The sequence below is a fragment of the Panthera tigris genome, chromosome D3, assembly GCF_018350195.1.
Source record: "Panthera tigris isolate Pti1 chromosome D3, P.tigris_Pti1_mat1.1, whole genome shotgun sequence".
Lineage (NCBI taxonomy): Eukaryota > Metazoa > Chordata > Mammalia > Carnivora > Felidae > Panthera > Panthera tigris.
Window position 1 is genome coordinate 79,438,894 of NC_056671.1, and position 26,565 is coordinate 79,465,458.

At 38.2% G+C, this 26,565-nt stretch overlaps 1 protein-coding gene and 1 long non-coding RNA gene across 8 annotated transcripts in view; one reads left to right on the forward strand and one right to left on the reverse strand.

The window, feature by feature from the left end:
* Positions 1-6,242, forward strand: part of LOC122232534 — a 28,284-nt gene extending 22,042 nt beyond the window's left edge. For both annotated transcript variants that reach the window (XR_006209874.1, XR_006209875.1), the window contains 2 exons: positions 1,312-1,388; positions 3,874-6,242. This is a non-coding gene — a long non-coding RNA (uncharacterized LOC122232534). The remainder of the gene's footprint in view (positions 1-1,311; positions 1,389-3,873) is intronic.
* PIGN (phosphatidylinositol glycan anchor biosynthesis class N) overlaps positions 1-26,565 on the reverse strand; it is a 103,180-nt gene that overhangs the window by 4,498 nt on the left and 72,117 nt on the right. For 5 of the 6 annotated variants that reach the window (XM_007080452.3, XM_007080455.3, XM_007080457.3 and 2 more), the window contains 7 exons: positions 22,134-22,236; positions 20,369-20,455; positions 17,573-17,628; positions 16,983-17,058; positions 14,417-14,490; positions 6,397-6,439; positions 4,171-4,223 (listed from right to left, as the gene is read on the reverse strand). In XM_007080452.3, the coding sequence (XP_007080514.1) occupies positions 4,171-4,223; positions 6,397-6,439; positions 14,417-14,490; positions 16,983-17,058; positions 17,573-17,628; positions 20,369-20,455; positions 22,134-22,236 (492 nt within the window). The remainder of the gene's footprint in view (positions 1-4,170; positions 4,224-6,396; positions 6,440-14,416; positions 14,491-16,982; positions 17,059-17,572; positions 17,629-20,368; positions 20,456-22,133; positions 22,237-26,565) is intronic. The other variant, XM_042962089.1, reaches the window with a different exon arrangement.

Here is a 26,565-nt window from a genome sequence, read left to right on the forward strand (position 1 = left end):
CACCGAAGGGAGTTAGATCTGTGAGGGCAAAGCCCTGAGATGGAGCTGAAGTGCGGTTTAACCTAACTTAATTAACTGCCTATGCCTTTATCACCTTTCCATCCCCTCTGGATTTTAACGCTCTATCGATGAGGGTGTAAGGATTATACCAGGACACCAGACATAAACCAGGACCCTTCCAGATAAACCTGTACATGTGGTCACCATATGTGAAGGGCAGCTCCCATTACAAAAAAATACTATTAGCACAAAATATTTCTACAGCGTAGTTCTTAACCCTCTGTAGCATTAACCAATTATATAATTTTTCATAAATATCATAAGTAAATTATAGCATGAAACATGGAGTTAACATCCTTTTCTCCTGGCTAGCCCTGCAGAGTGGGTGGGGGTCATCAAAGCGTTCCTGACCCGTGGGTGCTAATGCACCATTCTGTTTCCCTTGGTGTGAATGATGCTCAATGCTTGTCTTATGCGTCTATAGTCTCTCTTTCTGCAATTATCTTGTGCTCTGATGAACACTTTATTCCCATGATGGTTGTGTAAAGGAATGCGGGAAATAGGCCTGGAGGTACCATGCAAGTGCCAGGGAGAACGTCATGCTAGATGTTAAGTACAAGTTTTGCAATGGCTCAAAGACTCTGAAAAAAGATCACCCAAGCACAGGTAACAAAAATAGGCAAATTGGACTGCGTAAAAATTGAAAACTTTTGTGCCTCAAAGGGCAGACTCAACTACTTTTGGCTCCTTCCCTCCTCATCGATATTTCTTCCTCCTTTAAATCCTAAATGTACAGTGCTCAAAACTCTGCACTGAATGGTTCCTTTGCAACAATCACAAACAGGATCAGACACAAAGCCACTTTTAAAAAAGGGCTTAGCAGAGGTACACAACAAAGGCTTTGGGAAATTCACCGCAAGTAGAGGCAGCGACAGGCAGTGGGGATACTACAGACCACGGTGGCTCGTCAAATGCCGTCCTGCGGACCTGTGCAGCCTTCTCTACAAGTCACAGTCTCCGTAGGGCCACAGTGTCCTCATCTCTAAAATGAAGGCAGGAAATACAGCTCCTGTGGAAAATGTCTACCTGACAGCGTTGTGGTAAAGATCACATGAAATATCGTGTTAGCAGACACCGTAAACACTGCAGCACGGCACCAATGTAGGTTATTTGTGGCCGAGGTATGACTGGGGCAATCCTCTGGCTGACATCCTGGACCTCCCACTTAAGTTCCAGCTTCTGTCCTATTTTGCCTTTTACCCACGTAAACCGATTCCCTGGTCTCCGAACTGCCTTCCTCATGTCTTTCAGGACCCCGATCTCAAATAACCAACTACTGGGCGTGCGGTCACTGTGTTGCAGTCCACGGCCATGCTCTGACCCTGTGGGTAAGTCTCGGCCTCTATTCTACTCTGCAAATAAGCTTACTCCATTTGGACCCCAATACGGGCTCCAGAACCCCAGCTTTGACAACGGGTAATTAGCATTGATGTGTCTAGGGACATTCATCCCTTCCGACTATGATATTCCTCATGCTCATGAGTTAAATGAAATGACAATAAAATCTTAGAGAGAAGTGAGGGTGTTCCATGTGGTTCTGCTCCATGTTTCTCCTTTTCTTTCTTTTCTTTTAATTTTCTTGATGTTTATTTTTGAGAGAGAGAGAGACAAAGTGCAAGTCGGGGCGGGCAGAGGGACAGTGAGACATAGAATCCAAAGTAGGCTCCAGGCTCCAAGCTGTCAGCACAGAGCCTGACGCAGGGCCCGGACCCCCGAACCGTGAGATCATGACCTGAGCCCACGTCGGACGCTTATCCGATTGAGCCACCCAGCAGCCCCTCTCCTTTCCTTTCTAACTGAGCTAGAAAGAGCTCTACACTTATGACTCTATTTCCTGATCTCCCATCTCATTTACCCATTTTCCTTTCATTTTTATCAGTTATACATGCAGTGCTAAAAACACAAAATAGTGGAGAAAGATTTATAATGAAAACCAACAGTCCTCCTTCCTCCTTACCCGCTTCTCAGGGTGGCTGCTTTAGTCACTTCCCTTTTTAGGTCTTCTGGTGCTTTACCTCCTGAACATGAATGTCTTTATGGTGCTGTTAACTGATACATCGATTTAAAACATAATATATTCAGTCCCTGCTAGGAAAGAGGAGAACTGAGCCTGCTTATACTATAACCCACTCGCTTCAATTTTAGATCTGTTTGCTATTAGCCAGTTTTTCTTCTATTTGTCCTTCTGAGTCAATTTTGACGTATAATTTATATGTAGGAAAATGGAACTAATTTTTAAGTGTCCAGTTAGATGAGTATTGACGAATTGTGCACCCAGGTGACCATCATCACTGTTAAGGTGCAGAACATTTCCATTACCCCAAACGTGCCCGCATTCTCTTCTACAGTCAGGCTCACCCTAACTCTCGGTGCTAGAGATGGGTGATGGTGATAATCACATTCCTACATAGTAGGAATGAAGTTAATGCTGCTGGACTGCACACTTAAAAAACATTAAGATGGTAAATTTTATTATCTGTATTTTACCACAATTAAAAATAAGATGAAAAGGGGTGCCTGGGTGGCTCAGTTGGTTGAGTGTCCGACCCTTGATTTTGACTCAGGTCATATTCCCAGGATTGTAGGATCGAGCTCTGCATCGGGCTCTGTGCTGAGCATGGTCTGCTTAAAATGCTCTCTTTCCCTCTGCCCCTGTCTCCCTGATCACACACACACACTCTCTTTCTAAAAAAACCAAAAAAACCAAAAAAAACAAAAAAAACAACCTAGAAGTCTCACACAAAAATACTATATTTAACAAGAATATGTTCCAAACAAAATTCTGGCCTATGTCTAAGATGAAAACAAATTAATCAAACTTTGGAGAGTAAAGGGAAGTATGTCAAACACAAGAAGCAGTGTGAAGGATAAAGACTAGAATAACATCAATACTAATAGTTGCCTTTACTGAAGCTTATTAGATGCTGGACACTGTGCTAAATACTCTACATGGAGTAATTCAATCGGACGACTACACAAGACAGGGGAGAGGTGAGAGGGATTAGATCTCTTGCAGATGGTCTCTCAGCTAAAATGTGGCAGAAACTGTTCAACCCTAGCTGCCCTGGTCTAAAGCTCATGCTCTGACCCGTTATCTTGTCTGGACACTTTGGGATCAGAGGAGGAGACACCAAAACGTTCCCTAAGCATTCAAGCTTAAGAGCAGTGAAAACAAAATGGCCTAGGGAGGACCTTTACATGCCTGGCACACATCGAATGAAAGACATTCAAATCGGATGAGGCAGGGAGGCAAACACGTCTATGAATAACGAGGCAGTACCGGGAGTGAGCTGCCTAAGAGGTAGGAAGAAAGGAGAGAAGATCTAACAGTCTCACCCAGGCCTACACAATTCCCAGCAACGCAAGTGCTGAATGAATGTTGACTGAATGAAACAGAATCAGTCTAGGGCTGCTTGGGTAGCTCAGTCAGTTAAGCATCTGACTCTTGATCTCAGCTCAGGTCATGATCTCACAGTTCATGGGTTTAAGCCCCATATCAAGCTCTGTGCTGACAGTGTGGAGCCTGCTTGGGATTCTCTCTCCTCCCTTCTCTGTCCCTCCCCCACTCGTGCTCCCACTCTCTTTCTTTCAAAGAGAAGAAATGTAACAGATTACAGCAATCATTCACAGTCAAATCACAACAAAGAAAAAAATAGACTTTTGGTTCAGATTATACTTTAAATAACACTGGTGTATGTTTTCCACATTAAATGTTCTCATATTAAAGATTCTAAGGGGCAGATAATGATTACATGCAATTGAAACTGCCACATAAACTTCATACTTCAACTGAGTAGCATCATTTCTCTAAAGAGATTGACAGATACGGAGAACACGCAGATTCTGGAAGTGACCTTCTCTGAAAATCCCGGTCGGATTCAAGCAGTGTCTCTTGCACCTTCCCTGCTCTCCAGGGTTCCCATCGATCCCTACACTGTCCCAAGAAAATGACGAGAATTGGAGAGATGGGTCTCACTTCCAAAGGTTTAAAATAATTGCTACTTGCTATGCTTACCTCAAAACTCAAACTGGCACCTTCTACTAAGGTATCAAGTTACTTTTTTTTTTTTACCGTACTGTTAAGAATTTCTACATGAATATATACTGCACCTTGTTCCAATATCAAGCCAGCTGCCATAATCCTTGACCAAGAAGAAAAAATGCTGTAAAATAAAACAAAATAGGGCTCCATCAAAAACAAAGGTATTTGGATTCAGCTGAAAAACAATGTTTTAGGATTATGGGTTTCAGATTTCTGACCTCTTATAACCAATATCTAACTAGAAGCTAGAAGAATATGCCCTTTCCAGGAATTTTTCCTTGGACTAAAGCTAGGTATAGCATTACCATTCAAATGAACATGAAAGTGACATTTATGAATAACTAGAAATAAAGATAACTAACTTAATTCTTTTTTCAGTAAGCTCTATGCCCAATGTGGGGCTTGAACTCATGGCCCCGAGATCAAGAGTCACAGGGTGTACCAACTAAGCCAGCCAGGTGCCCCAAAGATAACCAATTTTAATAAAAGACACTATGTAATACCAAAGACCTATGTGGAAAAAAGCCATAACATCCATTTATCAACAAATATTTATTGGCAGTGTACTATGTGCTAATCACTGTGTTAGGTCCTACAAATAAACTCTCTTTCAGGAGTTGTATAATCTAGTGAATTCAACAAAATTATTAGGTGTGTGTGTGTGTGTGTGTGTGTGTGTGTGTGTGTGTGAAGAGTGTTATCACTAGAAAACACAGGCAATTATGGGAGCATAGAAGAAGGGGTACATACCCCAGATGGAGTAGAAGGGAAGGCTGTCCCAATAAAAAGTCTACAAATCTAAGTAAAAAGTAATAGTCAGTTGAAAGAGGAGTCTGAGGACATCAGAGAAGTATGTTCCTGCGAGAGGGAATAACCTATATAAATGCCAAGAGTCCAGGCATAGCGTGGCAAGGCCAATGTGAGGCTGGTGTGGAGAAAACACGGTGCGAGGTGATGTGGGTCAAGTAAGCAGAAGTTAGGCCACAAACGGCTTTGTAAGCTAAATTAAGCAATATGACTCTTTATAAAATTAATCAGAATTTAAATTCCCTTCTGTTAACATGTCTTGTTTATTGGCCCCTTTTGAGAAAAATTGAAAGCTGATTTGTCCTGACATTATTATGTGTAATCAATTTCATAAATATACTGGATATCCAGTTCAATAGAACACAAAAATGCTCTCATCTAAATCAAGTGACTAGGAATCTGATTTGGGAAGTTAATGCTAATTGGTGTCTCTAATCAGTTCTAGCATAGGATGTTGTATAGTGAAGAATTAGTTTTGCCCAAAGAGAGGTCTGGCCTTTGCCTTCAGTTATTTGGGGTGACATCTAGCCCCATGGGATGTCATGCCTGATGGGTGTATTTGCCTGGAGCCTTAGCCACTGGACAATCTTATTTTGGGGGCTTTGGGCCATGTGGTATCAGTTCCACCTCTAGAAGGGCTGGACGTTAAAGGTCAGCCAAGGGAACAAAATGTGATTGATCCCCATTAAAAAGTTGACACGGGGGCTCTGGTGAGCCTGGTTGGCAGGACTCCCTGTGTACGTCACACATGGATGCTGTCATGACTCCATAAGGACAAGAGGACCAGAGGTCCCCTCCTAGACTCTGCCTTCTGAGTTTTTTCCCTTGGCTAACTTCAATCTGTATCCTTTCCTATAATAAACCATAACTGCGTATATAACAATTTTCAGTGAGTTTCATCCTTCTAGCGAATTATCAAACCTGAGAGCAGTTTTGAGAACCCCCTGAACTTGCAGGTGTAAAGTATGTTCTTTTTGTGAATATACTCCATACGAGAGGCTCACCTACCTGCTCTTTACTCAGAACTCCCTTATTAGAGCCATCAACTTGGTAACATTTTCCAACTTAAAAAGCTCTATTTCCTCTTTCCTTCCTTCCTTTCCTCCCTTCTCTCAATCTGAGAGAAGGGTTAAAATAATCAACATTTCAAGCACGGAAATGATGTATTACCTATATCTAAAGTTAGCTTTTCCTGTTAACTTCCTATGGAAGGTTCATTTCAGACATAATGCACCATGGAAGACTAGGTATAAAATGACAGATTGAAATAAATCAAGTGGGAAGACTTCTGATACCTTCAGAAGAACACCCTTCCTGCACAAGTCATATAAAAAGAAAGTAATTTATATGTGTAAATTATGCCAGTACTTTTAACTTAATATCTAAGGATTTCATGTACAGAAATGCATTCAGAGTTCTCTTGATTAAATTAAGTCAGCACTTAACTTCTCAATCTTATTTACACTGAATATCCAATAATGCCTTACCAAAGCCATAATGTCTGATATGACGAGAACCATGAGAAAAAGGCTGGAAAAAAATAAAGATAGATTACACATAATAGAACAGGCACATTTTAAAAGCACCGCAAAATAAAAATTACAACAACCAAATAATCCAATGTTCTGTTAGCACTTTTTCTTCTGAGAATACTACTTTTTTGGAAAAGAGCTCTTTTCGTGTTATCATTGGCAATTGACATACAGTGACGGGCCGGAACCCAAAAATGTTATTTAACATTTTGAATATTTATTTCAACAGTAGGAAAGGGACACGAATTATGATTTTTTAATAAAGCTTTTTACCTTGAGATAATCACAGGCAATTACAAGAAATAATATAGAGGGATCTCAGGTACCCCTTGCCTAGTTCCCCCCAAGGTAATATCTTACAAAACTATCGTACAGTATCGCATCAAGGATATTGACAGTGATACTGTCAAGATACAGAACATTCCCATCATTACTAGGATCCCTCATGATGCTCTTTTAGGCCACATCTATCCTCCCTGCACCAACCCTCTGCCTAATCCCATGAGAACCACTAACTCTTCTCCATTTCTATAATTTCGTCATTTCAAGACTGTTGTGTAAGTCGAATCATTTATGTAATACTTTGTGACCTTTTGGGAATCTATTTTTTTTCATTCAGCTTAATTCTCTTGAATTCATCTGAGGTACTGTATGTATCAATAGTTTCATCCGTTTTATTGCTGTGTAGTAATCCATTTGTGGATGTACCACAGCCTGCTTAACCATGTTAAGCACTGAAGGACATTACAAATAAAGCTGCTATAAACACCTGGGTACAGTAGATTTCTCTGGGAAAAATACTACAGAGTGTAATTGTTGGATCTTATGGCAGTTGTGTGTTTAGTTTTATAAGAAACTAAAACTCTTTTCAGAGTGGTTATACCATATATGTTCTCATTTGTAATATCTGAGAGCAATTTCTTGGCATCTTCACTAGTTTTTGGTGTCACTACTTTTTATCTTAGCTATTTTGATTGTTGTGTAACGATACCTCACTGTGGTTTTAATACGCATTTCCTTAATCATTAGCAATGCTGAACATCTTTTCTTCAGCTTCTCTGCCATCTGTATATGCTCTCAGGTCTTCTGTTCATTTTGTCATTAAATTGTCTGGTGTGTACTGTTGAGTTTTGAGAGTTCTTTACATATTCCAGATAGTAGTCCTTGGTCAGATACACAGTTTGTAACTATGCTCTGCCAGTATGGGCTTGTCTTTTCATTCTGTTAACAGGGTCTTCTCTTTTGCAGAGCAAAAGCTTTTAATTTTCATCAAGTCCAATTTATCAATTATTCCTTCTATGGACCATGGTTTTGGTGTCAAGCCTAACTCTTTTCCTAGCCCAAGTCTCAAAGATTTTTCTTTGATGCTTTTCCTAAAAGTCTGAATCTGTGGTCCATTTTGAGTTAATTTTTATGTAAGATGTAAGATGTAAGATTTTGGTCAAGGCTTAAAAAAAAAAAATCACAGCATGCCTACTTGATTTCCTTAACAAGGCAATGAAAAATTTAATGCTCATGGGTAATACAGAATCTTAGCTTTTTTAGTTGAAGAAATGGACAAATTTCCCTCCGCATTAAGGTATCACAGCAATTAGATAATAAAAGGGAGAAAATGCAAATCCTAAAATCAACTGGTGCTTTTCTCATAAGTCCAAATAGAAAACAACAATGGAAAGTGTTCATAGAATTTTAAATTTCTATATACACTACAGAGGTGCAAGAAAGCTGCAGATTTCTCTCATCTCATTTATAAATTTAATGTTCTAAAAAAGTCTTTCCTCCCAGGCAAACTCATGTGATCAATTATTGAATTTCATTACACAATTCCATTTCAACTAGTCTAAAATCAGTGCTCCTAGTCTAAAATAATCCTTGACTTCTTTTTAAGACATAATTGTTTTTCTAACTATAGGTCTGAAATATAGAAATGTAACTCAATAGTTCACATACATAGATATGTAGCACAAGTCAGACTTATCCTAAGTGAAGTGCTGTTACCATTCAAAACAAGTCTGATGTAACAGACATACAAGAAGTGTGTTAAACTAAGAGTTTGTGGAGAGCGCAAAGGTCATTCAGTACAACCTCCTGTCCAAAGTATCAATTCTCAAAGTAACAATCTCGATGAAAGCATGGGCTTTAATGGTTCCAGTTACAGAATCTACCCCAATTTACACAGCCCCAATTATTTCAAACTGCTTTCCTTCTTTGAATCAAAATCCGTGAAACAAAAATTCTACCCTATGGCTGTAGTTCTTCGGGAACAAGAATTAAAAAATAAAGGCAATTTAAATGCAACAGATTTGGGGTGCCTGGGTGGCTCAGTCAGCTGAACGGTCGACTCTTGATTTTAGCTCAGGTCATGATCCTGAGGTTGAGGGATCGAGCCCGCGTTAGGCTCCCACTCAGAGTATGGAGCCTGCTTATGATTCTCTTTCTCTTCCTCTGCCCCTCTCCCCCACTTGCACTCTCTCTCTAAAGTTAAAAAAATGTAAAAAAAAAAAAAAAATGCAACAGACTTTTAAATATATTTTTTGAAGTTTTGTTTGATATTTTTAAATGTTTTTCTAAAACCATGTTTTACTGTGGGACACAGATGATGTTCTGCAACCCTTTTTAAAGTAAAACACACCTGATGGTATGAAGACTTACTATCTTCTTAGCCTCGGTTTCCCTATCTATAGAATGGGCAGGGTAACCGCTACTTCATTGTACTGTTGGGAAAATTAAGTCAAGTAATACATGTCAAGTATCTAATACAGTGCCTGCCTGCCTACTACTACTGATTTCTTTCTTACTCCTTGTAACAAAACTTTAGATACAATTAAGGACACGGTGAAAGATATGATCTCTGCCCTTACAGAGTTCATAGGGTGTGCATTAGTTTGCTGAAGCTGTCATAACAAAGTACCACAGACGGGCGGCTTCAACACCAGCGATGAGTTCTCTTGTAGTTCTGGAGGCTAAGTTTGAGATCAAGGTGTCAACATGGCTGCCCTCCTTCTGAGGCCTCTTTCCTTGGCCTGGGGATGGCCATGTTCTTCCTCTGTGTTCACACAGTCTCTCCTCTGTTTGTGTCTGTGTCCTGATCTCTTCATCTTATAAGGACACCGGTTGTATTGGATTAGGGCCCACTCAGATGACCTCATTTTACCTTAATTATTTATTTAAAGGTCCTATTTCAAATATAGTCCCATTCAACATATGTCTCTGGTGGGCTGGGGGGGGGGGGTGGTGTACAACTGAGCCCACAACAGGGTGTGAGACAGAAAAATAAGAAACAGTTCATCACCATATGAGTTACCTAAATTACCTAGGAATTTGAGGGGAGGGCAGCTAAGAAAAGTACATCAGACAGTATGATGTCTGATCTAAGACTTAATTAACAACAAGGAAAAAGCTTTTCCAGAGCAAATTTTGAACTATTCTGTGGAGACTGAGGAACAGAGAAGTTGCCCAAGTCACACAGCTAGTGAGAGGGCCGACTTTCAGCACAGCGCGTCTGGCCTCAGGGCCTCTGCTCCCCAGCCACGATGCCCAATGTCTCCCCAAGGCACTGTCTCCTCTCAGAAAACTTCAGCACGCTTACCATTTTCCCTGAATGTGTCCTTTGTTCACCTTGCTTTATTCATATAGTGTTCAGACAAGAAGGCATAAAAGTAACAGAGTGTTCGATACCCATGGTGATCAAATCACTGTGACAGGAGGATGGGATTATTATTTTCCTGTCCTGGATGTAACATTTCCATTAAAAGCAGATGAGTTTGGGTGTTTTATCTCTAAGATGTTTTCCCACTACTCAGCACCTAGATCCTATGAGTCTGTCCCATGAATACCCCCCGATTCAGGAAACAAATACATGCTACTGGGTTTTTATACAAATGATAATGAATGTTCCCTCTTACCACCTCCACCGACACACTATGATCGCTCATCTCTAATGGTCTCTTAACTGATCTCCCTGCTTTGACTCTTGTCCCCAAGTTATTATCCATACAACAGACAAAGGAGCCTTTGAGCCTTCCAGTGGCTTCTTGCCACAACTAGGAAAATTTTGCAAGTCCGAACTTTGGCCTAAATGGCCTCATATGATCTGGTCCCTGCCTACCTCTCCAGCTTTACTTCCTCCAGTTCTCCTGCTAGCACCCTCCACTTACGCCTGGCCCGGGTGCTGTCCTTCCAATACATGGTCTCACCTCAGGCCCTCTGCGTGCTCCACACCCTCTCTACCGGAAAGTGCTCTTTCTTCGTACGGTTTCATGGTTCATTCTGTGTTTATTCCTGTCTCTGCTTAAATGTCTCTCCAATCTATTTTTCTTCCTGACATTTAACACAACCTGACATTTTATGGCAAACGTTTTATTTATTATTTGTCTCACTGAGTAGATGGTAAGCCCTATTCACCAGTGTATTACCAGCAGCTAGAACAGTGGCTGGAACGAAACGGAAATTGAAAACATCACGTGCTAAATGAACGGTAGAAGCAATCGGCGTAAAATAAAATTGAAAATGGCTACTACTACACGTTGTGACATCTCTTGTAGATACAAGACTGACTTAACTTCTTCCTTTTGGGTCCAGAGAACACTACAAAATTTGACCCAGAAAAAATCAGATGCGGTGGAAACAACACCAGATAACACTGTAGAAAGCTAAAACCACTCAGGGTAAAATCTGTAACTGACAAAGCAATGATGGAGGAAGCAAACCTTCTTGACAAAAACCAGGTCTATAATCTGACCTAGGTACATTAGACCTGCTGGAGATAATAACCATTACAAAAAAAAAAAAAAAAAAAAAATCACACCAGCATGAGCTAAAAATTCATAGACTTTATGAGAGATAAAAATTAGATAAAGGAACCAAAATTTTAAAAATTGACCTCAATAAAAATAATTTCAATAAATAAAAAATCAAAATGAAAACATTTGGAAGTAACTTAAAATTACCTCATATAAAATTAATTAAAAAATTAAGCTGGCTTAATAGAATTTCTCCTGGAAAGTGCTCTTCCAATAAAAGTGATTCGATATTGGTGTAATTCTGATTCAAATTTGGATTCCTAAATACAGGAGCATACATCCTGAAGATCAAAACATCTAACAGAACAAAACAGAATATTCAAAGTGATAGTTTCAAAACATCTTACATTCATTTCAATTAGTGCAGGGCATGAGAAACTAGCTTTTTGGCTGCTGGATCACAATTTAGGCCGCCCCCCCCCCCCCCACACACACACACATTCTTTTTCAATCACTACTGTTTAGCCATGGCTCTCTTGTATAGTTGAGTATGTACTCAAATATAGAACTGAAAATTATCCCTTTTAGGTCTCATTATTTGGTTGGTTGTTGAATCCTTCTGTGATTCTAAAACTCTTCTCATTCTCCACTGCTGTCCAGTACTCTCTTATGCTTTGATGCATGATGAAGGTGAGGAAGGTCTTCAAATTCCACATCACCTCATGCTGTGAAATAGACTGGCCTGAAAATATCCTCATCAGCTGTGAAAGACACTTTGGGTTGTCTGTTTCCAACACTCACTCCAAGCCACAACTTCTTTCTCTCTAACCACCTTCCAGGTTAGAAGGAACACGTGCCCCTTGGAGTTCTGCTCATTCAGACATACTCTGAAATACGTTGGATGGGTCATTTGGGAAAGACACTGCTTCCCTGATGGGAGGGGAGAACCAGCTGACACATCTCTTTGCCTCGTCCCCTAATGGTCCTTCTTCCTACCTGGATGGTAGATATGATGCATGGAGGTATGAGGAGAAAGGCCAAACTCTAAGAATGGAAAAGCAAAAAGGCAGGGTTGCTGATGATATCACACCAGCTCTGGACTGCCGACCTCTGCACCCCATGTTATGTGAGACACATAATTCCCTATTTCAGCTACTATTGCTTAGATTTTCATTGTTTAAAACCAAAAACATCTTTTTTTGTTGTTTTCAAAAGCATCCTTAATGGATCAACCATTAAGTAATCTTCATGCCTGGATACTTCCTTTTAATGACCTCTACCCAAAATACACAAGTCTTCTGAGATGAAGCCAGTTATCAAGGCTGAGAAAAATAGATAAGTTAATTTTTTTTAATGTTTTTATGTTTTATTTTTGAGAGGGGGGAGGGGCAGAGAGAGAGAGAGAAAGAGAGAGAGAGAGACAGAATGCGAAGCAGGCTCCAGGCTCCGAGCTGTCAGCACAGAGCCGACGCGGGGCTCAAACTGATGAACACCGAGATCATGACCTGAGTCGAAGTCGGAGGCCCAACCGACTGAGCCACCTAGGTGCCCCGATAAATTAATTTTAAAGTCATGAAAAATAAAATAATATGAACACAGCTTTTCTACTTCACCTTTGTTTAATACTAACTTAAGCAATGAGTTAAAAGAAAAGCAGTTAGAATCATCTCACGGGTTTGTTATACTGAACCCATCCCTGGCATTATGTCTCTAACAAGCCAGTCATTAGTATAAATTCTGCCTCCACCTTAACCCCTAGGCTTTCAAAAATTGTGTTATAAGAAGATGCTTAGCAACATAAACGCTGAGATTGAAAATGAGGATAAAAAGGAGAGATGCTATCAGTGATATTTAGCAAGTGGCTACTTTAGCAAGTGGCAGGCAAGGAGCGATGGACTTGGGCTTGTGTGATGAATCGGATAAAGAAGACAAGGTGAGGAGCTGGTTCTCACCGGGCAGAAAAGGAATTGCCGGGCTCAGCCTGTGGCATATTAAATCTGAGGGGTCACTGTGACATTGAGGGGGAAATGCAAGTGACTTGTAAAGCTTTAGAATTCAACAGAGAAGACATTTCTGAAGTCTTGACTTTGTCTCCTTGGCCTCTGTTCTCTACCTTGATAATTAGTCTTTTGTTGTGCCAGTCTCAGGACACAGTTACTACACACGTACACACCCTCCACTTCTCATTCCACACCACACCAGCTCTTCCTTGTTCCACATTAAAATCCCTGCCAACAAACATGTATCCGCTCACAGAGATGCAAGAAGTGCATGTCGTTTGCCAGGTTTTTTTTATTGCATCTAACTATTTTTATGTGATATTGACAAGGTATGTTTTCAATGTTAAATTCATGTAAATATGCTGTAAAAATACTAAATTAAACCGGGAAGAAATTGCTACTATTTTTAAACGGTGGAAGAAAATCTTGTAAAATTATTACTATTACAGCAGATGCATAAGAATATGCTAAACTCAGTTCTGGCTTAAACTCATCAAAAAGAGTATGCAAATTTATGCTAATATTAGTTATTTCTTTCAGCATTGAATATGCCAGTTTGATTCAAGAATAACTGCTAAGAAGCTTCATATTTATCTCAAGTGTCTTTCAAAGAGCCTGATCAGTCCCATGCTGATGAGGCAATTTTATTGGTTAAAAAAAGCAAATAGTTGAGTTGACAGCTTCTCTTCCAGAGTCTTGATTGCATAAGACTGACTGCTCAGAAATTTCTCAAAACTTAGAAGGAATAATTCCCATTCCACTTGTCAAATGTGTAGAAAACAAGACTAAGAAACTATGCAAATTATTGACATGCAGAACAGTTCATTTAAAGCCATGTAAAATGAAATAATGTTATACATTTGTCTCATACATATTTAAGAAATAACCCAAAAGAAGAGAATGATATCCCTTGTGTTTTGTAAGCACAGTTATATCTATGATAAACAAGTCATTAACTATAATTTAACATTTACGTTTTACTGTTTTCTAGGGAAGCTCTTTGCTAGCTTGGATAATATTCTAATAACATTTTATTGTTGAGAAAGCATATTTGTCTGCTAGAGGCTCTAATCAACTAATTTTCTCTAATGACAGCTGAACTCTGGCTACAAGGGTACAACATTTTTTCCCCATTTTTATAATAAACAACCATTTTACAGCATCTTAGTAATCATGTTTACTCTGACTGCCTCAACATGGACAAATCCAATGCTTCTTAAATATTCACCTTACCTTTTTGATGATAACTGCGTAGTTAACTGAACTGCTTCAAAAGCACACATCACAAGAACGAAGGGGATTAAAATCTGTTTAAAAGGACAACAAACCATGCCATGGGTAGTTGAAGAATTTGAAAAACTTAAAAATAAATGCTTTTTCTGCTTATAGCAGTAATTTAACCTCTCAAACAAATTTTATCTACGTTAGTAAAGAGCAAACTCTGAAAACCATGAGATCAATGATATACAGAATAGTGATGAAATAGATTTAAAAATCAACATCAATAGCATATGAAGTATAAAAAGATAACAAATATCAACACTCATTCCAAATAAAACCTAATATAAATTTTTGATTTACGTCATTATAGTAATTAATGACCCTGTTCAAATGATTCCAAGAGAGTATGAGAGGCACAGAATGCCCCAAATCAAATAAATTAGAGAGCCTGATAATTTGATTCACAGATCCCTGAACCCATCTGGTCACTTGATATTTTAACTCTATACATGATTTAGCTGTTCTGCCATTGCTTTTTATTCATTTATCTTAATACAACTTTATTTCTGATTAAACAACTTAGACTCACTGTAAAATATTTATTAAAAAATTGAGGAAGTTATAATACAATTTATACTGATTGAAAATCCATAATCCAGAGCTAACACTGTTAATATTTTGAGATACTGCTTTCCAGTAACCAATTAAGTATGTGTATACACACACACACACACACGCACGCGCGCGCGCGCACTTGATATATAATAAAAAGAAAGGAGAGAGAAGCTAATGAAAAGAAATGATGTTCAAGACTGGATAAGATTGTTGCGAGTGAAATAAAATACAGTTTGGGAGGACCTTCCCTTCTGGCCACATCAGTCAAAAAAGCCATCCAGTGCATTATGTCAGTACAGCTCTGAATGTGGCTGGAGAGTAAAGATCTAGTATTTTAATTTAAACTTTTGTTTTTCTTTGTTTTTTTTTTAAAGGAAGTTCTTTTTTTTTTTTTTTTTTTTGAGAGAGAGAGAGAGCACTCAGGAGATTGGGGGAGGGGCGAGGGAGGGGAGAGAGACAGAGAGAGAGAGAATCTTCAGCAGGTTCCATACTCATCATGGAGCCTGACAAGGAGCTCGATCCCACGACCCTGGGGTCATTACCTGGGCCGAACTCAAGAGTCAGAAGCTCAACTGACAAAGCCCCTTCTTTACTTTTTTATTTTTTAATTATTATTATTTTTTTTTGAGAGAGAGTTTGAGCAGGGGAGGGGCAGAGAGAGGGAAAGAGAGAATCCCAAACAGGCTCCACACTGTCAGCACAGAGCCTGATGCAGGGCTCCATCCCATGATGCTGGAATCATAACCTGAGCTGAGATCAATAGTCAGCCACTTAACCAACTGAGCCACCCAGGTGCCCCACTTTTTTCTTATTTTTAATGAAAGGCCAATACTCTTCAATAGACTAAGAAAAGAGCAACTACCATTAAAAAATGTAATTGAGGGTGCCTACGTGGCTCAGCCAGTTGAGCGTCCAACTTCCACTCAGGTCATGATCTCACGGTTGGTGGGTTCGAGTCCCGTATCGGGCTCTGTGCTGACAGTTCGGAGCCTGGCGCCTGCTTCCGATTCTGTGTCTCCCTCTCTTTCTGCCCCTCCTCCATTCATACTCTGTCTCTCTCTCTCTCTCTCTCTCTCAAAAATAAATAAAAATGTTTTAAAAAAATTGAAAAAAACTGTAATTGAAAGTTAAAGAAATAACATGTTTTACAATAGCTCAGTAGAAAATGGGACATGAGAAAAATATCTTTTTGATATTTCTTAGGATCACATTTGTATCAATGCAATAACAAAAAAAAAAGGGATATTAATCTAATTAAGAGACACATACTTTTAACAATGGTTACTTTTGTGATCTGAACAGAAGGTAATCAGATTTTAGGCAGATATATACTAACTACGTAAAATGTGCCAGGCACTGTGGTAGAGGGAATAAGACAAGCAGAGTGACCCTGCAGAAGAAAGGAAAGAACATGAATTACATTCCACAGGAGTCTGAACCTCCAGAGCTGAGGAGTCTGTCATGATCTTGGTGCCATGTCATCCAGCTGGTGCCCACTGCATTACTGTAAATGTAAGCACTCAGTGACGTACCTGGTGAGTGAATCAATCAATTCTAGGTACATGGATTATGAGGACAGATTATGACATGTTGGCAGTCTTGTGGGGAACATAGAGAATCTTTGGGAGCACTGCAGCTTTGATTTGCACTGTACTTCCACACAGGCTTTAATCATCTGTGCTGGGACTTCCCAGGATTTACAGAGAATCTGTACTTTGTGGAAGTTAAATGGGCTTAAGCATAAGGCAAAAAGGTTAGCTATATTTTGGAGTAAAAGCTAAAGGGCCCTACCCCCCATACAGCATTGTCTGGGAAGGTATCTTCTTTCTATGCGATCTCACTCTGTCAGAATGACTTCATAATCTTAAGGTCATGTAATGTGTTACATAATCTATCTTAATGTCACAATGAATTGATAATCTTAATCAGTATCTTAATATAATAAGAAAATAAGAAAACTAACCTTCCACATCATCAGGGCTCCCATCATAAAAGGACTAAACACGGTCAGAAAGCAATAGACAGAGGCAAGATCAAAGCTAAGGAACCAACATAAAGAAAAAAGATTTTAGAATTCACATCGTAACTTTAAAAGAATGTTCTACTAAAAAGGATGTTTCAACTACCTTTCTGAAAGCTACTCCTACTAAAACACAAGCTTACATCGTATCAAGAATATTAGGAAGCCACTCAGATGAAGTAGATATGCATGTGCCGATGCACACCAATCTCCAAAATATATCCTTCGGGATAAAAAGCATGGTACAGAACAGAAATCTAACTTGTATTATTTTTTATTATAAATATGCTGTTTTCATTTAAAATTACCTGTTAACAGGGCGCCTGGGTGGCTCAGGCGGTTAAGTGTCTGACCTCGGCTCAGGTCATGATCTCACGGTGCGTGAGTTCGAGCCCCGCATCGGGCTCTGTGCTGACAGCTCAGGGCCAGGAGCCTGCTTCGGATTCTGTCTCTCCCTCTCTGCCCCTCCCCCACTCACACTCTGTCTCTCTTTCAAAAATAAATAAACATTAAAAAAAATTTTTTTTAATTACCTGTTAACAGAAGCTATGTTCCCAGTTCCAAAAAATGCTGTCACTAAGAAGAAAACCTAAACAGAGTTAAGGAAATGCCAAAACAAGTCAGAATTCATACAAATTTCTCCTTCATTTAGAAAAGATATGCTTATTCTACCAGGAAGGTAACTTGATTTTTAACCTGTACACTTGGTCATAAATTGTCATAAGCGAATGTTCCATTACATGTCCTCGCAAATGAATTTTGAAGGAACCAGGCTGAAGAGGCGATGTGCTAAAAACAAGAGGCATGTGAGGTTATCCTCACTTGTCACTAGCACCTTTGGGAGGGCATTTTCCAATTCTCTAACAGAAGCAAGTTGGAGTGTTGTATCTGTAGTTGGCCACTGATGGTTTTTTCAAAAGGAGGACATGGACCCAGTGCATGTGACAGGCATCTTTAGGTGAAATCCTGTTTTAGTTCATATACTCTCACCGTGTGCCCACCACATGTGAAACGTGCCAGGTTCTTTGGAAGGCTCGGAAGGAGATACCATGTTCTATAATAACTGAACAGAGAATGAGACATGAGAAAATGCTAGACATCTTTTTGACACTTCTTAAACGTAACATCTGTTTTAATGCAGTAATAAAAAGTATTAATCCTATTGGTATCTAAGAACTAACTGCTAGAAAAGTACTTAAATACTGCCTGGTCCACTGAAAGGACTCCATAAATGTTAGCTACTATATTATTACAGACACATACACAAAAGTGGTAAAGAAACACTGAAGAGGATGTATGAATTATGACAACTTTCAGTGAAAAAGGGGCATTCGAGTTGGTGACTTGAGATTCAAATGTATTCATGGATCTATTCACTCAGCCAATCAACTGACCAACCAATATTTATTGTCTAGAATGAGTCAGAAGCAGAGCTAGGCACTAAGCATATAAATACGAGTAAAATAGTCTCAAAGTGCTCACATGGTAACTAAGATTATGACAATATATAGAAGTACATGAGAAGCATTTTAAGGTAAATGGTGGGGAAATAAAAGACATAGTCAAGAAATATTAACAGGTATGACAGAAGCTTAGAGTTTATTGAAGGATACAGTGAAAGGAAAGCAAGATTAGTGGCATACTAATTAATAGATTAGTGGCATATTAATAAAAAGCCTTCAACTTTACTGTGGAGACAATGACAAGCCCACAAACATTTTAGGTGAGCGATACAAATAAGAAACACCAGTGACAGTGAGATATTCAAATCAGGGAGACAAATAAATATAGGCAGGAAATCAATTGGGAAGTTATTTCAGTAGCTCATGTTAGGGGCAAGGAAGGTCCGAGCTGGTGCACTGGGAGTGGAAATGGAGAATGAGGGCAGACAGTGGGACTTCAGAACTGGACAAGGAATAGTTAAATATGACAACAAGTTTGATGGCCTGGGTGGTTGGGAGTATGGTGATGCCATTCAGTGAGATGAGGCCCGCCAGAGAGAGACTTTGGAGAAGGGTGGGCCGTTGTTAGTTTCAGACATATATTTGATGATGCCCCGCAGAATACTGGACATATGGCTCATGAGGTCAGGAGAGCTCAAGGCCAGAGAAGTAAACCTCAGAGTTGTCTGCGTGGAGGCGTCAGTCAAAGCTATAGGAGAGGGTGACATTATCCAGGCACAGGAAGAGGAGAAAGTTAAGCGTAGAGCTTGGAGAAGAACATCACTCAAAATCAGACAAAGGAAGAGTAAGTTTTAGTGCAGGAGAATAGAGCTGATGTAAAAGCTACGAAGAAAACCTGGCTCGTGTCCTGAAAGTCAAGGAAAAAGAAAAAGAGAAGTGAACAGAGCTGAATGTTACAGAGTGGTCAAGTAAAACTCAAGACCAGACTGTGCGGTCAGGGAGCCCCTGCAGACCCAGTGAGGATACAGTCTCAGCAGGGACATCCGACAGATCTTCACACAGCTACTACGTGCCAGGCACTGCTCTGAGCGTTCTAGGCTTAAGGCTATAGTACATAAATGGGGAGGAAATGGTAGCAGCAACTATGGATTTTTCTTCCAAGAAGCTTGGGAGTAAACAGAAAAGACAAGATACAATTATACTTTAGGGAGACGAAGGGTTCAGGGGAAGGAGTGTTTATTAGTATAGGGTGAGTGGAAGGAGCCTGCAAAGACAGAGCAAAACGGAGGGCAGAAGCAAGAGGCAGAGAGAGGGAGAACACCACGGTAGGTTCAAAGGAAATACCTCCCTGTGAACTTATTGCAGCTGATCAGCCAGCCTTCCCAAAGTGAGATTTTATTCCCCCATACTGTCCTTTAGACTTCTACCACTAATAACTTTCACACAATGTTGCCTCGGATGTGATCCAAAAACTTTGGGAGGAAGATATTACATAACATGAGTATAGTACAAAATACACACATAAAAAGATACAAACCAAACTCATAATAGTGGATTCTTCCGGACGAGGGAAATTAGAGTGGAGTTGGGAATTAAAAAAAAAAAAAAACAAAAATAAAAACTTAAGCTTTAGCTGTAATGTTTTCGTTTTTTTTTTAAATGTGTGACATATGTGACAAAATATTACTTGTTGATATATTGGATGGCGGGAATACACACATATACATTTGTTTTTAGTATCATTCTGTGTGCTTTTCTACAGTTTCACCATTTTTTAAAAACACGAGCCATATGAAGAAAATTACGGTTGATGGGGCTAACCCCTCCCAGGTGATACCACTATTAAGTGAAAAGGGAAAAACACCTTCTGACCCCACTAAATGGGAGGTGGCAGCGCCTTAAAGCCAAAGCCCAAACAAAGGATACAAGGAAAAAGGCCCTCCGGACGTCATCCAGATAGAGCTGTCGGAACTGGGTTATATCAGTACTGCAGGTGAACCGGACACTGGTGACCTGGGAGACAATTGGAAATATACGAACACACAAGAACAGTTCGCTTACTTCTACCCTCAAAGGCAACCTTCCAGTCTAAGTTACAAGAGCTAGAAAGTTATCCTGTACTGACCAGAGCAAACAAAATAAAGCTGTTCCTATAGCTTAATTACACCTTAATAAAATCTGCCAAAAGGCAGACTACGTTGCTAACAATATGCTGAATGGAGCTGTAGTACTGCCGAATGTATAATAAACGGGAGACGTGAGCTTTTCCTTATCCCATGTAAATGGTTCACTTTCGATCCCTATGTAATTCTTCCTTTTTTGACGTCCTGATTCTTCAGGGTCCTGACCTTCTAAAACCCAAATATGGCATGATATGAAAAAGCATGATCAAATCAAATATTTCTCTGTTTCTTTGTTATTCTGTTAATTCTATTTGTAGAAAAATTATTTTCTCTCTATAAAATATAAAATATTTCTACTTTTGGTAAAATAGAAAGTCACTCAAGTCCAACAATGTGGATGCACTCTTGCTTAATCCCCCTCTCTCTGTAAAAATAAAAACTCATGGGGGAGTTTAAAGGGAGATCTTCCCCTTCCTCCACTTTCCATGTAATTTTCTAGTAAATTTAATAGAAATTTAATACTTTATACTTTAATACTCCTTTATATAAAAAAAACTCTTCCATTAAAAAACAGAACTTAAAAAATGACACAAAAATGTTACTTTTAAATTTTATATCCACTTAATATTAAAATATTTAATATTTACTATTAAGGACAGTCTGACCATTTACTTGAATCTGATCAAAACTGCTTTTCATGTACTGTTTTAATATTCCAGGGCTGAAAGTTAAAAAACAGTAATTATTTAATATACTTCAATAAAGTTCCTTCATTATTGAAATTCATTATTCTAAATTATCAATTACTTTCTGTAAACTCAACTGGAACCAGTTATGGATGGATCAATGGACCAACTACGAAGGTGTTTTTCTGCAATATTCTTTTTATCTGACCTCAGTAAAAGTGTAAATATTCTGTCACCAATTTCTTATAAATTACCTTCAGTTCTAAAATAAAGGCAAGAGACATCAATTTCACTGTATAGCTCAGCATGATAAATGTGTCCTTAAAATTTAGCTGGCTTTCAGCCAATTCAAAGTATACTGTGGTGAATAAACAGCTTAAGATTTGGACTGAGGCCACGATCACTAAGGCAGCAGAATAAACAATTTGGGATAGGACCACTAGAAAGAGAAAAACAACACAGAAAACACAAATGGCACCTTCTGATCAAATTCATGAACTGACTTGTGACAATGCTGAATATTCTTGTGACTAAAATAAATTGAGGGAAAGAAAAATTAGATAGGAAAACAGAAGAAAATAAGATCAAGAACATTGTTTCCCCTCTACTCCTTCATCTACATTGATGTTTTTGTACATCAATGATTCACAAATAATCCCTCAGCCCAACCTGTTTAATGCCTATAAAACAATGAAATCATGCTTTTCTGTTAGAAGTGAAAATTTTTCTGACAAACGAATTGCTTCATTTTTATTACTAAATTAATTATGACTGCCTTAAATGGCAGTCATTAAAATTTTTGATGGACTAACACTGCGACTTCCTTCTAAAACAGACAATATTTATTCTCAAATAAATGCAACAATGATTCTGCCCAGCTACCTTCTGTTTGCAGGAAATACCACGTTGCTGCAGGGTTTCTTGTTCCACCTGTATCCAGACAAACATTAAGCATGACAATACTAATGGAAAGAGAGCTTCGTACCTAAGCAGTAAAGGCATGGGGGAAGAAGTGGGAGGGGAGGGGGGAAAAAAAAAGAAAAAAAACATTAAACAAGTAAATATGCACATTTATGCTGAGAGGTCTTTCTCAAAATTAAAACATCCTTGATAAAATTTCTAAGTCAGAATATCACAAAATTTAAATTTTCTAGGCTTTCCAGAAGAAGAAAGTGGGAAGGGAAAATTTAAATATCAACTCCAGCATCATCTTTTTTAAAATTTATTAAATCTTGAGATCACTACAATTTTAAAATAGTAGGGATATTTAGAAATCAGTGTAAGGTAAAACAACAAATACACAAAAAAGGAGAGAAAACATTAAGACAAAGGTAAAAAGTCAATTCCTGAGTTAAAATCATTAATATACATAGAAGAACAAGCAAACATCCGGAATTAAAAAAAAGGGGGGGTGTAATACAGGCATAAATTTCTCAGAAAGGAAAAGAAAAGAGCTAATAAATACATGAAATATGTCTGATCTTACTGATAATTGATATGGAAACTAAAAGAACAGGAAGATACCATATTCGCTTATCACATTTATCCATTAAAAAATATAATAATGTCAACAAGAGTGTAATGAAAACTAACTCTTCGTATACTCTATATAGAAATAAACATGTTCTGGAAGACCATTCAATGCTGTGTATCTATAATTCCCCAAATAGTCATATACCATAATCCAATGATGTCACTTTTAGGAACGTACCCTGAGAAAATAATCCAACATGTGCACTACAATTCTCATATGAAGATGTTTGTTGTAATACTGTTTACAGAAGGGAAAAAACAAAAACAAAAACAGGAAGCAAGCTAGGAAGTGATCCCATAATGTACGGTACATCTCTGGGTGGTCTAATGTGGACATTATCAGGTGGACAAGGGAAAGGCTCAGGAGATAAGACAGTGGCAGAAGTCTTTTCTCATCCTCGTCCAGCTAAGTGTGCCACCCTGGCCGTCCCCCAAATCTTCTCTTACGGTTCTTCTCACACTGTTGGAATCCCACGTTCACTGACATGTCTTTCCCGCTAGTTTGTAAGACCTCTGCCTGTGCCACCACTGTAGGTCCAGCTAACAGTAAGTATTTGCTGGGTGAGTTACTTATCCAAGTGGAAGTTTCAAAACAAAATCAAACTAACCAAAACAAAACAAAAAAAACCCTTTATTTCTCTCAAATTTTTCACTTAGTGAACTCTATTCCAATTGGTGCTATTTCCTAAACATGAGAAAGCAAAAGAAGCAAAATGCTTTAAACTCGATTACTGATCATAAAAATAAAACACTGAAGACCAGGCAGAAGGAGCTATTGATATTTAAGACAGCATACACAAATCACTTGGTATATAAGATGTACAATGCCCAACTCCCTCTCTCTGCCCTTCCCCCACTCATGCTCGCTCGCTCGCTCACTCGCTCTCTCAAAAAATAAATAAATAAACAAATAAATAAATAAAAATAAACATTAAAAAAATAAAAAAGGGGCTCCTGGGTGGCTCAGTTGGTTAAGTATCGACTTCAGCTCAGGTCATGATCTGGTGGTTCACAAGTTCAAGCCCCACATCTGGCTCTGTGCTGACAGCTCTGAGCCTGGAGTCTGTCTTGGATTCTGTGTCTCCCTCTCTCTGCCCTTCCCCCACTCATACTCTCTCTCTGGAAAGAAAAACAATAATAAAAATAAACATTAAAAATGATGTAGAATGCCCAAGGATATGAATAGAGAATATATACATGAGAAAATATCATTAGTAAAACAGGTACAGAAAATTACACAAAGCTGTGCCATTTTTGACCTATTAAAATCACTTTTGAAGTTCTTATTTAAAAATGAAAATACCAAATACTGTGGAGGATATGATGAAATAGGACCTGTCCTAGGTTGCTGGTGATATTATAAACTGGTACTGTTCTGAAGACAAAAGTCAAAAAAAAATTCACGGACCACCTATACTACGTGTGAGAAGTGAAAAAGGGATCTAATCTAAACTATGTAGAAAGCTTGTATACAAAAACGCAAATCAAAATATTACTTATGATAATATAAAATGGAAATAAATGATCAAAAATAGAGGAACAGCTAAATAAATCAAGGTTCATTCACATCATAGAATATTAAGTATCTATTAAAATGATAGTTAGGAAGCCTATGAACCACCAGGGAAAATGCTTCTAAAATAAAGTTAGGTAGGAAAAAAAAGATATAAAATAGTACATGGACTATAATCAACACCATGTTAAAAGACAAATACAGAGGTTAAGACTGGAAGAAATATACCAGAATATCAGGAGGAGGGGTAGGGTCAATAGATTGATTTTCCCCTTTATCCCTACTTTTCAAACTGTGATTAATACTATTTTTACAATGATTTTTTAACAAATAATTGAAAAACAAATGTTGATTTAGAATGCCTACGTCCCAGCTATTCTTTACAATTTAGTTCAACTTCTACATGAGTCCTTGATGGCACCAATTCAGCTCCCCTCCTCAAATTCTTTCACTAGGCATTCCTTTAAATATTTATTTTATTTTTTAAAATGTTTATTTATTTATTTTGAGAGAGAGAGAGAAAGAGAGAGAACATGAAGGGGGGTGGGGAGATGCAGAGAGAGGGAGGGAGGGAGAGAAGAAGAGAGACAGAGAGAGACAGAATACCAAGGAGGTTCTGTGCTATCAGCACATGATCCCATGAACCGTGAGATCATGACCTAAGCCGAAATCAAGAGTGGGACAGTTGACTGACCGAGCCCCCAAGGCACCCCTCTCTAGGCATTTCTTTATATCTTATAATTTTCAATCAAATTAAGTCACAATACCTTAATTGTTGCATTTTGTAATTGCCTAACACCGTAAAATAAAGTCCTTATTTTACAGCAGCTTACGACTCTATGATGCATCTGGGGTAAGCTAACTGTTCTGCCCATTTGTCTGTCTAGTGGTCAGGACACTGGAGGCAGGAAAGGAAAAGCAACTGTTGATGAATTGAATCAAGAAGGTGTATGCTCTAAATAAAAGAGGACCACGATTTCCTAAAATATTTGCAGTTATGTAGGAAAGCATTCTTTCCTAATATATGGAAACATAAATATCATAGTTCTACAAATAGTGCTACAGATTTATTCCCTTTCAGAAACTATAATCATTTTCATTTGTAAAATGTAGATGAATAAATCTGATAAAGACAATCTTCCTATGGGACTTTGTTTCTTTAGACAATCAATATCTTGTATAAAGTCTGCGTATCTGAATTAATAAACTGAAATACCAATAAAATGTCATCACAGGCTCACAGTGTACATAATAAAACCTTACAAAATTAGGATCTGCCACTTTGGTCTCTGCAAATTCAACAGGGCAGAAAAGGCATTTGGCTTTGTTTTATAGTTAGCTAAGCAAAGGGATAATATAAATAAAATTTTAGTGGGAAATGTTTAACAAACTTAGAACTACTTTCAAGCATTACAATAGCTTCCATTTGCATAAAAATAATCAAATGCTGATTAAAATGACTCTTCTTTATTCATTAAATCAAGGATACATTGTTAGAACTTAGGATTACTATTACTGTATTTCTGTAAAGTAATAAAACTGCATTTCTTTTAAATACCCTATAATTGTGACTATTCACTACTTTACATAGAGAATCCTCCAGATTGTCCAAAATAGTTAATGTGGAACAATGACAGGTGGACTATTAGTTTTGCAAAACTGATTTGACATTGAAAAATGAACTAATGGAAATTGTTAGACTGTGCTGTTTTAGGCTATTCCTGTTGCATTTTTCTGCAAAGGTAAATACGCTTTCTGATGTTGAATAATATATTTCTTAATACATTCATTAACAAGGTCATACTCATTACTACTGTTCTGATTTTATGCCTGAATTTTTTTCTTTTTAGATTTTCTTAAAATAAATTACAGTAATATGTTTTGGTATCTTTGTGACTGTGAAATTGATGATTTAAAACATCATGAAATATTTTTTTACTAAAAATTCAACTTTAATCGTCCTTTCTTCTTTCCTTCCTTTCTTTCTAAAGAGCAAACCAGATCTATTTTTAGATTTGTTCGTATTTCTTAAATCTTCTACACATTCGTTTACCTTTGTTTATTGCTTTAGAATGTGAAGGTTCAAAACAGAAGAGGGATTACTGATTATTAAGTGACTACGTAGAAGCTGGCACATATCTCTGGACCCTCTCAAACACGTACTTTCTTTTTTTTAAATTATTTTTTTAATGTTTATTTATTTTTGAGAGACAGAGAAATGTAAATGTTTATTTATATTTTGAGAGAGAGAGAAAGCACGAGTGAGGG